Consider the following 12,633-nt stretch of genomic DNA (forward strand, 5'->3'; position numbering starts at 1 on the left):
TGGTCTTACTGCTTAGCCAAAAGGGTAATGACATGGATGGCTCGCGACTAAAATAGTCCGTTATTTATCAATTTCTTAAATCTGTGAGCTCTACCGTATCGTACTGTTGCAGCTACTCGTTCGATCTCTCTAATGCCCATATATAATGGCAGCAAGAAGAGGAAATACATAACTTGAAAGTAGAAATAGGTACCCTTTAAAGTTCTTGAAGGAGGAAACAGATCTCTGGGTTTCATACAGTCAGATTGTCAGCAGTTTTTCTCCAGATTGATGGGTTTCAGGTGGTATTTAAGTTGGCGGGCATGAACTCAAGTATCACCTCTATTTTAATCATTCAAAAAGTCATCTTATACCAAGAGTAGCCATATTTGAGTTGGTGAATGACCACGACAACATTTCCTTAATCAGAGATTCGATCCTTCAGGCAAACCAAGTTCAACTGTCTGCCATAGCCCCACTGCATTTCTTCCAGCAAACACAACGTCCCGTCAACCTCTGGTTGAAAGTTTGGAAGTGACTGGCCTGCCGACTTCTGTCATGCTATTCCTGCTAGAGTCGGAACTTGCTCATGTCTCGGGCAAGTATGTGAAAGCAAAGCCTTTCGGAAATGAAGTCATTGTGTCTAGGTCGGCTGGTAGTAGCACGCTGATTACCACTGGTCAGAACCGAGCTAGTGTTACCGGTGTTGCAGAGGAGATTTAGGGCTTTAGATATATGAATGGAGTTATCCTATGTGGCCGGCAACTAGACAGATAGACAGTCGCTAACTTTCGCTACATCAGCTCTAGTCCTTGCAGAGGATCTAAGTTTCTCGGGATTGTGTACTAGACTTGAAAGAATCCAATATTCAAAATCTTGTAACCTTCAAATTGCCTGAATGTCAAGATCGGGGATGACGAGGCTGATGGTCAGTCGAGATCCATAGCTGATTATTTGAACCAACATCCAACTTGGTATCCACAATCTTCCTGAAACGTCAAAAAAAATAAACAGAAGCTACTTTTTATCTTCCATGCCAGTTAAACATTATAGAAGCGTTGTAAAAATAGCAATTTCCGTGACGGTTCCCAGCTGAGGCCAACCGGTTAAGCTTTGTGCATCGCCCCAATGGTCGCACCACCGCGAATCGGACGTCATCACGATCGCAACTTTCGCTGTGCCAAGAGCTTTGGGGCTGAGACAGTTGGGCTCAGCCAGCTTCCACGCTTTCTTTTGCTTTTTTTCCCTTCTACTTACTCGGTACTTTAACCCCTTAAGACTCTCGCAAGCACTCCTTGATTAATTCTCTCTTCATACACACTCCCCTAATTGTTGCTCCCCCACCATGCCCCTCCTCCGCGCGGGCTCCCCCGCCCTGCTCGTGTGCTTGCTGCTGGTGCTACTTCCCCAGGTCCATGCATTCGGAGCTGGCAGTGAGTTTAAATCTTCTGCTTATTGCAGGCCCATCTAACCTGTCTTAGATATTGCTTCGATCTCGGCCGTCGAGGGCAAAAACTGGCGTCATGGCGACATTGAGGATATGCTGAAGACGATCACGTTCATCGCCGGTCACAAATGGACATCTACTATGATCAAGCGCGTGTACTTTGGAAATTGGCTACGCGATTAGTGAGCTTCTTCCAAAATCCTCAACAACGTAGAAGTAGTGCGGCGCGGCTGACAGAGTCCCACCAGTTCGCAGGCAATGGATGTCGGAACCCTGAAAAATCTCCAAGCCGATACGATCCGCATCCTCGTGTGGGTCCTCTCGTTCCTGACGTTCGGATACGCGACGGGCGAATTCGAAGTTACCTCAGAGCGATTGGGTGTCTACCGTCCGGAAGAGCATATTGAGTGAGTCTTTATTATATCCTTGGTATACTTGTTGTCTGCTAATGTCTTTGTCCTAGTAACCCGAAAGATTACGCCGACAACGAAGATGCGCGCCAGTTTGACAAGCGCCTGCGAGGCCCGGTTCGTCAAGTCGAGCTTGATATCGATCCGGAGACGGGCATGAAAAACTACATCGCGAACGAGCGTGGCGACTGGGCGACTAGCACCGCCTTCGTCAAATTCAGTCTCAGTCGCAGCATCCATTACGGGCGCATGTACACCAGTGGCGGCCACCACAAGGGCAAGGAGGAAGATTTGTGTGAGGCACTTCGGTGCTTGGGACAGGGTCTCCATACCCTGGAGGATTTTGCGGCGCACTCTAATTACATCGAGCTTGCGTTGCGCGAGATGGGATTCCACAATGTATTCCCTCACACTGGCACAGCCACCCAGTGCAATATTCGTGGACATCATGTTTTCCCCTTGGTGACGGGAACTTTTGGTATGGTTGACTTCTTCCACTCGGTACTCGGTGAAGCTACCGATCATTTCACCCAGTCCGAAGTCAACGAAATGGACATTGCGCTTGGTGATGCGCAGACCAATGCCCAGGCCGGCAACTCTCTCAACTCCCTCACTGGTCTTTTGGGAAAGATCCCCGGGACTCGGGACCTGGTTACGGAGGCTGAAAACCTGAAACAGCAGTCTGAGGCTCAAGAGAGGAGTAATCGCTCTCATGGCTCTCATACGGGTTACGTGCAGACAGGCGGATTTGACCAAACCCGCGCACCTGATCCCAGCCACCCGATGACTGGTGGTGCTGCTCCAGGGCCTGGTCTCCAGGGCATGCCTGATTTCAACCCTCAGGAGACAGTGTCCAAGATCTACCCTATCCTGGCCTTCCGTGACAAGGTCGTTCGGAAGCTGAACGCGGTCATCGAGAAGATCCCCGGTTTGGAAACCATCGTTGAGAAGATCACAGAGACACTCACCGTGTTCATCATGTCGCTACTTGCGCCATTCATCCGCCCACTTATCAACGCCGCCTCTAAGTCTCTCCAGACCGGGTCATCGGGTGTCATTAGCGCCTCTGGCAAGCACCAATACGAACCATGGACCGATCCTCACTGCACTGATCCCACCCACTCGCTTCTCTCCAAGGACCACTTCGCCAACATTCTGAACGAACCAGCTGGGCAGGTTGCTTCCGCCATTCTGAAGTACGTTGCTCCTCGCGTACTATATGCCTGGCAACACATCGACGTCCCCGAGCACGAAGTTCTGGATGACTGCATGCGCATTTTCCACCACCCCGTGCTCCGAGACATGCATAATGAGGCTCACCGAACCATGTTCGAGGCTGTCGGAAACTGGGTGCACTCTCGTGAAGACCGCGGCTCGCGTCTCAACGACATTCTCAGCGCTGAGGGTGTCCGAAACGGTCGCAACACCGGTGGTGTCCCGCATACCCACGGCGGTAGCCAGGGCGGTTTCGCTGCTCTGGGCGGCGCAGCCCATGGTCAATCACACGGCCAAGCTCACGGTCAGGGTCAGGGCCACGGTTTCTCTGTCGGCGGTATTCAGTCATTCTTCACGCAGGGGCAGGGTCAGCACCAGCAGCCGTCAGGTTCACACGGGCAAAGTTCGTCTGGTCTGCCTTGGGATAAGCTCTCCAAGCTACCTATCCCTGGCATGTCGAACCTGAACAGGCTTGAGAGCACCATTTCTGGTTTCATTCCTGGTGGTTTGTCACATGGTTCGAGGAGAGAGCTTGATGATGATGACGAGGCTGGCTCTGGTCATGCACAGGGTAACGCGTCGTATCAGCAGCAGCCTTCGGGGTATCATGGTCAGCAAGGGCATGGTCAGGGTGGTCATGGTTACTGAGAGACTCTGTAGGTTGGCGCGTCTGGCGAAATTTAGTATGGAGAAAGACTTATGGCACAGATAGTTGATGATGTTATGAATATTGTGATGATAGTGCCCGCATGGGACAAGGTACGGGGCCAGGGGTCGAGCTGTTAGACTAGGGCTAGACGACGTAAGTATGACCTTGCCAATCTAAAGGCCAGTGTTTCCTGATCTCAAGAATTAGTCTCCTGAGGAAAATTATTGCTTTGGAATATGAGCGCCCGTATCTTTTGATTTTCCAAGTTTGTTGACTATACCTACGCTGCTCGCGCTGACGGGATTCGATATATATCTCTCGGTGAAGCCCACCTAAGCAACAAGTAAAGTCTTTCTTGCTTTCCAGGGCAACTTTGCCTCTAACCTTCTCGTGGAACTATTCTCGATCAGTGGTGCCATAATCGAGAGTTCATCAGAGTTTGCTTCTTTTTTTGCATTCGGCCAACGCCACGTTCTTCGAGAATAATGCGTTCTCGCCCCCCAACATGCAAACCAGTCAACCTCGGTCGATGAAACCTTCACCGGCACCTAATCTTAATTTTCTGTTATGTAGCCATAAATCTCCTCGCTCTTCAACCAGCCCTGCCGGGCTAGCTCAATCGGTAGAGCGTGAGACTCTTAATCTCAAGGTTGCGGGTTCGACCCCCGCGTTCGGCTATTCCTACAGATAACCTGAGATCATTTCTTTTTTGTCCCTTCATTTTTGGTCGAGTTTGGGAGGGTTTAGAGCAGTTGGTGCGATGGAGTACTTGGTGTGATGTTTTTTTGACAGATTGGAAACCTTGATCTTTTGTTTGATCCAGGCCCGCCGATCAACTGGGCTAGCGCCAATAATTAAGATTCTTTGTGCCTACATAGCTTAGGGCTGACGCGAAATAACGGGCCCCTTGCCGACGGGAGCTTCACGCGTCTAAAAGCTGGACCTCACGCGTCATTGTGATTGTTCTTCTCCAATAATTTTCTACCACAGCTAATACCTAATCATGGAGTCTCAGTGGCCAGAGCCCTCTTTTGGGAGTGGCGAGTTTAAAGATGTCTTCCAATTTGCTCAAACATTCGAATTGCACTGCGCGAAAGTCTACGACCATGCCACGAGATACCCCGAAGGAGCTGCCTCGGCGACTTACGTGATGGATCTTGTCTCGCAGGCCTACAGGGCGGTTCACAGCTTGCATATGCAGAAAATGGCGACGTGGTATCTGGATCAAAAGACAGCGACTGCATCGCTGCAAAGCAAGGCGATAGAGTACCGTGAGACGCAGGAATTACTACCCTCGGAGCATACCGAGGCCGTCACATCTGCTGAGGTTACCACTGAGAACCTAAGCGAAGACACTGTCAGAAACGATATTGAAAACTCCTTCAATGGCGATCTTGAAGATGACTCGGACGACTCGGACTGGGATGAATCGTCTGAAGAGGAGACAGACGACGAATACTATGAATACAACGAGGAGTCCGAAGAAGAGGAAGACGAAGACCTCGGAAATATACGACGGGTACACAGGGTGAGGACGATTCACGAGGTCCCAGAAGACGACGGACCAGAGATGAGTCAATCACCACCGATAAATCTCGCGACACCAAAGCACACGAACAACAGAACCGACGACGCCACATTCACACCCCCAATCATGTCACCAGAGGAGCAAGCGGCCCATGATCGAATCACGGCTGCACTCCAGCGCATCTCAGCGAAATTCGAAGACGCAGATCCTGCGCCGCTGGCGCGGGTACAGACCCGTACAAAATTTCCCATGCAACAGACTCCGCCCCATACGGACGATTCTCAAAGTGAAGCAACCACGATACGGCCAGAGTCAGGTCATGATCAGTTGTCACCTCCGCAGACTGCGACTGAAAGAGGATCATCAGCTCCGGGAACGACAAATCTCCCCCCAGTGGCTCTGGTGACAGAGCGAAAGGCCAGCTTTGATGGGACTGGCGAGCAGGTTGTGCAAGGGAGCCTTAGTCGGCGGGCTTCTGTCGCTGTGATTCCTCGCCGAATCAAGACTGTTTGTCATAGATATGTCCGCAGAGCTATGTTGCCCATCCGTGGAAAGGCTCACTAAGTGTGGAGAACGCTCTAAGTGCGATCGAGTGATTGACGAGGATCAACATCCATCAATAAATCTCCTCCTGACGACCGGCTGGGTCACCGAGTGCATCATGAATCTCAGCTATCTCAGACATATTCATCATGATTTCAACTTCTTGACCGTGGTGGGTAAATTTGTTTATCAGGATTTGAGTCACCCGGTGATGGATGCGGCTGCTACATTGAAAATTCCAACGAAAGGGAAATGGGGAAGGGGGAGACTTGGGAATACTGGTCTTGAGGGAGACTAGTGCGTGATCTAGGCCGCATGATGCTAGAGAAAAGGCCTTAGTAGGGTCCAGTACAAAGAGAGGTAATAGATGCTATTTCTGACTGTCTATCTACACAAGAAAAAAAAGCCCAAAATTCCTTCATCTCCGCAGGGCTAGTGACATAATGCTGCCATAATTGAATACTGGCATTAAATCACTGTGAACGATCCAAGGATTATGAGAGAGTTGTTTGTTCTGTCATGAGTATATAGATCAGTAATATTACCTGTTTGGGTTAGCGCGTCAGTCATTTCCCCATTTAGAAACACGCGTACAGCCCAGGGCCCAAATGCTTCATACAATTTACATTTTTAATTGAAGCACTATCCAGACAGAAGAACATCGCCAAGCCATCCACCAAAATGGCGCCCCCACGGCCTCCGATACAAGTTAAGGTGGCCGCTGATGACAGCGTGGAAGATGCTCTTCAGAGACACCGTTCGATATGCCATACACTTCACGGCTCAATACCCGCGGGAAAAGGCCGACTCGGCCTACGTGGGATGCATTGCCCGTCAGACGGAAAACCTGCTGCGGTGGATCACTCAACATATTACTGCAAATCGCCAAGCTACCCCGTCATCTACTGCTACTGCCACTGCTACTGCGATGGGGTCGGAACCTCAAATTCGACCGGCGCTCCCAATGAATGGACCCCCCAAGAATGCACCCCAGCATGCTGCACCTCCAGTGATTGTTTGCATTGATGATTCCGATGAAGATGCCAGCTCTACAGATGGAGACCAAGACCAAGCACATCCGAGACCCTCACTCATCCCTTCAAGTTCCTGGATATGAAACTGAGAGCAGCCAGGATAATGAGAATGAGAAAAGCGGGGAAGACGAGACCTCCGACAGGGAAGGTTTAGGGGTTGAAAGGAATGGAGGCGAAACTTTTGGTACCGAACAAGAAGAGGAAATCCGACAAGGTGCTGGTGAAGTTCTTCCAGATGTGGGATTTCTCGGTGGCCGAGCTGGGCCTAGGGCTGATGATAAAGATACCGAAGAATCTTCCGAACGTGACCTTCCTGGAAGTGAAGACTATGACAGTGAGTCTTCCGCTACAGAATCCGACGAGGACGCCCAAAAACATGCCGATGAAGCTCTTCCAGATGTGAGATTGATTGGTGGCTCGAACGACGATAAAGTTGATGATGGAGACCCCGAGGAATCTTGCCAAAGTGACCTTCCTGGAAAACACAGCGAGACCTCCGATGCGACACACGACTGCCAGGGGAACACAGAGCCTGTGACAGAAGAACGGGGAGAACAAGAGATGGGGGATGCGCAGCAAGCGGACGACGACGACGACGGCTCTTCTATGGACACTGCGTCTGACATCTCAGATCGACCACAAGGCATTAGATCATGGATTCCCAATCATGTTGAGGAGGCTCTGTCTGAGGGAACCTCAGCTCAATCCGTTGAGCCCGTCGAGCACTGGCCTCCTGATTGATCGGCATGGGCCTCAGTGATCTCTAACCTGCCCGAGACAGATCCAAACACACACATGGTTCGTGTTAGATGGAACCTCAGATACCCCCACTCTGAAGTGTCACCCGCGGAAATGAAGTCCATTATTCGAGACATATGCCTTCAACAAGAAGTTGTGATACGATCGATCAAAATTCAGACTTGACCGGGAATAGTTGACATCTACCTCGACACAGCGGCTGGTCGGCGCAAACTCATCAATTCACAAAACCAATGGCTTCACCAGATCTCAGTCCATGGTATCTTGGCTAACATTGATAAAATCGCTCGTCCGCCACCACCGCGAATTCGAAACAAAGCCCACAAGCTCCCATTCGCGCCCAGAATCCACTGGAATTGCAATTATCCGCCTTCCAAGGTTGGGAATCGTCCCAAGATGCCACTATCATTGTGGAGGAGATCAGGGCTGCGTTGGAGAGCAGCGGAGACCTTTTGCTAGCAGCGGCTGCTCCGCGTGTCCATGCTGTTCAAATCAGACCTCGATCCGGTGACATTTGGGTATATGTGCTCGATTCCAGCTCGCGACTACATGGTTCGGAAGGAAAACGCTCGGTTGTGGGCTCATCACTTGAAGCATGGCCACACAACACGAATCCATCTCCAGGAACATAGATCTGCCAGGCATGCTATCGCAACCCAAAGAAATCCGCCTCTAGCAGACACTACTGGGAATGGTAGAAGGGGAATATTGCAGATGAGATTGAGTTACAAAGACAGAGTAGACGCGAGAGACGCCGGCGTCAACGAGTTCGCCAACGAAGACGAAAGAGGCGACGAGAACGAAGGAGGCAACTGAAGCGCCAGGAACGCCAGGAACGCGAAGGTGGGGTATCGGTTGTAGAAAGCGAAACTTGTACGATAGGATACGTGAATACAAATGCAGATCACCACATTTTCTTCATTGCTCATTAACAAGCGCATAGTTATAGTATTTCATTATTCTGCTGATCATCAGCCCTGGAGAAACCAAGATGAAATTACGATCAGCATCATGAACGGGGAACCTCTGCCCTTGTGCACTGTGAGACACGCTACTCGTCCTATCGAGGCATTGGACACTACTCGATCAGTCGCTCAATATTCTATAACTCCATATATCTTCAATGCGTTAAGTAGGCAAGGCAGATAGTATCGGATAAGCTTATGCGCTCGGCCCGATGAGGTCCAAGCTAAATATTCAGCTTTGAGAGCGCGTAATTTGCAATACATGAAAACCATCTTGAGGTGGGATATAACATATGAACACAGTGAACGTTTTCCCCACATACAACACGAATAGTATTAATGTGATGAGAGTGGATGAGTTCTTCTACCCGGATCCGTGATCGACCCAGCCAATTTCAGTGATATCCTTTCTCATGGCATAATTCCAAGCGCCATATCCATAGGGCTCCCATCAAAACTCGGCATGGTGTAGTCGGTGCCTAAATAGTTTGCATATTCTAGACCCGGGTCAGGCCAATCGAATGTGTTCAAATTCTCCAGAAACGGTTCAAGCGACTCCTCCGATAGAGCCCAATTTCGATCAATGAGGCCTGCAGTGGTGTCACTGACACTCCCAGGACTCACAGTAGCCTTCGCGCCCGAACTATTACTCGTGCAGGGCTGTGGAGAAGAATGGCTAGGAAATGCCGTGGTTGTCCCTGCTACTCGCCAGAGGGGCGTTGGAGGTGATTTATTTTCTTTCTTTTGGATCTCGCGTACGTATTGTGCCTTGGCCATTAGCCGATTGATGGGACGCCAGAGATTGCCTTTGTTATCTTTCATCTTCCACCGATTGTATACGGTTCGGGTATACTCCCAACCCCGATCACAATCCTGCGACGGGGGACGTGAGCATATTTCAGATAGTACAAAGGCAACTGCATGCCATTGAACGTGGGTCTTAGAGTGCCATGTCCACTGCGAAAGGGCAGGACTAGTGAGCAACTCGCATGACAGCTCGAGAACCTTAAGTGAGATAGTGAACAGTTGGTCTCTAATTGGACTAGGCAAATTTGACCCATCATCCTTCTGTCGAAGTGGATAGTAGACCACCAGCCAAGTTCGCGCAATAGTCAGGCGCGCGACAGCCGCACAAGCCTGGAAAAAAGGACTCGAAGTATCGCAGTACTTGAGATAGCGTTCCTCGAGCCGTTGCTGGAGATCTTTTGCTAAAGAAGCACGCTCAGCAAGGGTCAGTCCCTCTGCTGGTTGACCAGGTCGTCGCATAGCGGGCGGCACATAACCGGTTTTCCACACAATACGCATAACCTCACATCGAATAAGGCAAAAGGTCATCTCCGTGGATTCTTCCCGCTCGGTAGGAGGTACAGTCATATCAGGCGCTAGATCGCTGTCGTTGATATTCAATGGCATCCGGGTATCGAACATAGACTCGTGCACGATAGGCTCACAGCCATGGTATTCAGAAGATCGGATATCTAGTAAGCATATATGCCACCAAAGACGTCGCCGTATTTCGGTCTCTAGGGGCCGAAGGCCAAACGAGGCTCCATCTCTGTGTAGGCCCATAGCTCGCGCGATGTGGAAGATAAGTGCGGTCATAGACCAGGCGGTTCGAGAGGCATCCTCATTGCGTAATGCTGATAAAAAGAGAACTACCGCTTGGATTAGAACCACACTTTGAGTGTTGAGGAGATTGGCGCGAGCCATAGCCTGTTCCACTGCGAATTGGTAATGTTTGACTGCTGCGGCTCGCGAGAAGCCTAGAACCTCTTCGCATTGTTGTGACTCCATACTAATCACGGCTGAGTAATACATAGCGAATAGCAATGCCTCGGTATTGCGGTTTAAATATTCGGGCGATGCCACGGCATCCCAGTAAGATGCGACCAGAGTTGGCATGTGGAAAATGTGCACTAGTGGAGCAACACTGTGTTTGAATATCTCAAAAAGTGCCACTGATTGGGATAGCGGTGGATGATACGCCCGCAAGGACTGTGCAAGCGCTTGAAATCCCATTATCGCTGCATTACAGCCGAGCGAGGTTGTGGTGTCGGCAGACGAGGCCGCGGCCGCATCGAAGTCTTCGTCCTCTGACGCTGGCTCGTATAGTAAATCGCGCAGCTCTTCGATCTTTACAAAGTTAGACGATTACGAAGGATGATACTCCGTGGCATCGAAAGTGATGGCATCGAAAGTGGAAACGCACCTCATCGCCTAAATTTGCCCATAAAATGTTGCTCACGTAGCAACTTCGTGTGTTATCGATCACAAGCCGACCGAACTGCTGTTCTATCTGACTCGACTGATCTTCCGATTCTGTTGCCGAATGGGCAGGGGATTCCTGTGGTGAGCCGCTTGCTAGCTGGCTGCCTGCCTCTGTAGTGTCCAGGCGTCTCACCAGCGCCTCGAGATCTGCCAACCTGTCGAGCACACGCTTGTCAAAGGGTCGACGTGGTCGCTTTGGAGCTCGACCTGGGCCTGATGGGTAGATACATTCTGCCCCTGTACGTAGACAGTTGGCACATGGCTTCTGACGATCGCATTTTACTTTGCGAGATCGACAAAATAGACAGCTGCGGATGTGTGAGGGGCCCGATAACCCTTCGGACACTTTGGTCGTAGCTTCGTTGGCTGGAGAAGGTTGGGCATTAGGCGCGAGATCCTGGAATTCCGAGCTCATTGGAACAATGTGATCGCGCATGCTGAGACAGGTTAATCGGTTGTCGGGGTTGGAATGAAACAAAACAAAGAATCAAGAGGTAGGGGACTGCGATAGCGAAGGCCAGGTAAGGCTTGGGGGCCTAGTGTTAGGCTTATTGTACGTTACCTACAGCTTTGATACGGTATATGAAAAATAAACGGTATGAACACCCAAATTTCTTGTGACCTGTACAGTAAATATCAATACTCACTTTTTGCAATAGCCACTGTAGAGTTGGCCAACCCTGGGAATTTAAAATGACTTGGGACCATGGGGCCGCAAGGCTGATGCTGCATTGCATTGACTTCATTAGCTCTACATACTGTGTGTACAGTATTGATGACCATTTGGTGGGTCTCGCATAAGCTTATGCGGCGCCGACTCCATGCCCCTGATAGGGCCCGAGAAGGCCGATTGGCTGAAAACTGTCCTTACTATGTATATGATTTTGGGGCACAGATGTGGATTGTCGCCTAAATACATGAGAGGTAGTACCAACAACTTTCCGTTTCACGATGAGAATGTTGCGGTTTCTGAAGTCTCGCCTGCCATGTTCCTGGCAGCGAGGCATCTCTTCTTCGCATGTCCTTACAAACCGAACCTACTTCAAGTCATGGCCTGGGCGATGGTCACATACATGTTCACCTAAGCGCCAAGCAAGTTCAGCGCCAGGCTCGGGCGTATGGGGAAGGCTGCTGGCGCATAGTAGCATCGGTCCTGTTCTACAAGGATATGCGAAAATCCAGGCCCAGCGACCGTATACCACGCAAATATGCACATCAATAGTCATTTGGCTGTGCGGCGATCTGAGTGCGCAGTTGTTTCCGTCCGAGCCAATTGATGGAAACCTCGACAAAAGTCAAGATCTACAGAGATGGGACCCTTGGCGGACAGCAAGACATCTGACTGTCGGGATAATGGCCAGCGTTCCCTCCTATGAATGGTATGTATAGAATGAAACAGTCATGTACTTAGTATTCACGATGTGCTGACCTCAATAGGTTCATGTTTCTACACCGCAGATTCAATTTCGCTTCTAGTACTGCGTCGCTCGCTACTAAAGTACTTGTTCAACAAGCAGTATATACACCTGTTTTTAACACCTACTTCTTCACTATGCAGTCGCTTCTATCAGGGGCATCGGTTGAACAAACCCTCACGCGCTTACAACTCGCCCTCCCAGCAAGTATTGTGAATGGCTGGAAGGTGTGGTCGGGCGTGGCTATCGTTAGCTTTATGTACATACCGCCTCAATTCCGAAGTGTGTTTTCCGGATGCGTTGCAGTGGCATGGCAGAGCTATCTGAGCTGGACGAATCGGAATATTGAGAGGAAAGTCCCTAGAAGGACTGGAGAGACACACGGTGGGGACACCAGACTTTGAAGATATTAGATTACATC

General features: G+C 50.2%; 5 protein-coding genes across 5 annotated transcripts; 4 read left to right on the forward strand and 1 right to left on the reverse strand.

Annotated features, from left to right (window-relative positions):
- Nucleotides 1–1,324: 1,324 nt before the first annotated feature.
- On the forward strand, nucleotides 1,325–3,699 carry N7473_004895 (Het-C domain-containing protein; the record flags this gene model as incomplete). The annotated part of the gene is made up of 4 exons (XM_057150835.1): nucleotides 1,325–1,412; nucleotides 1,461–1,608; nucleotides 1,675–1,833; nucleotides 1,890–3,699. The coding sequence occupies 4 exons, from the start codon at nucleotides 1,325–1,327 to the stop codon at nucleotides 3,697–3,699; spliced, it is 2,205 nt and encodes a 734-aa protein (XP_057010945.1).
- Nucleotides 3,700–4,703: 1,004 nt separating this feature from the next.
- N7473_004896 (uncharacterized protein) lies at nucleotides 4,704–5,792 on the forward strand (the record flags this gene model as incomplete). The annotated part of the gene is made up of 1 exon (XM_057150836.1): nucleotides 4,704–5,792. The coding sequence occupies one exon, from the start codon at nucleotides 4,704–4,706 to the stop codon at nucleotides 5,790–5,792; it is 1,089 nt and encodes a 362-aa protein (XP_057010946.1).
- A 1,019-nt stretch (nucleotides 5,793–6,811) lies between these two features.
- Nucleotides 6,812–7,546, forward strand: N7473_004897 (uncharacterized protein; the record flags this gene model as incomplete). Its single annotated transcript, XM_057150837.1, has 1 exon — nucleotides 6,812–7,546. One exon carries the CDS (start codon nucleotides 6,812–6,814, stop codon nucleotides 7,544–7,546), a length of 735 nt encoding a protein of 244 aa, XP_057010947.1.
- A 1,394-nt stretch (nucleotides 7,547–8,940) lies between these two features.
- N7473_004898 (Zn(II)2Cys6 transcription factor) lies at nucleotides 8,941–11,233 on the reverse strand (the record flags this gene model as incomplete). The annotated part of the gene is made up of 2 exons (XM_057150838.1): nucleotides 8,941–10,662; nucleotides 10,739–11,233. 2 exons carry the CDS (start codon nucleotides 11,231–11,233, stop codon nucleotides 8,941–8,943), a joined length of 2,217 nt encoding a protein of 738 aa, XP_057010948.1.
- Nucleotides 11,234–11,754: 521 nt separating this feature from the next.
- Nucleotides 11,755–12,616, forward strand: N7473_004899 (Mpv17/PMP22 family protein; the record flags this gene model as incomplete). Its single annotated transcript, XM_057150839.1, has 2 exons — nucleotides 11,755–12,176; nucleotides 12,235–12,616. 2 exons carry the CDS (start codon nucleotides 11,755–11,757, stop codon nucleotides 12,614–12,616), a joined length of 804 nt encoding a protein of 267 aa, XP_057010949.1.
- Between the last annotated feature and the right edge of the window lie 17 nt (nucleotides 12,617–12,633).

The sequence above is a fragment of the Penicillium subrubescens genome, assembly GCF_028828155.1.
Source record: "Penicillium subrubescens strain IBT 31985 chromosome Unknown utg000003l_segment0_segment0, whole genome shotgun sequence".
Classification (NCBI taxonomy): domain Eukaryota; kingdom Fungi; phylum Ascomycota; class Eurotiomycetes; order Eurotiales; family Aspergillaceae; genus Penicillium; species Penicillium subrubescens.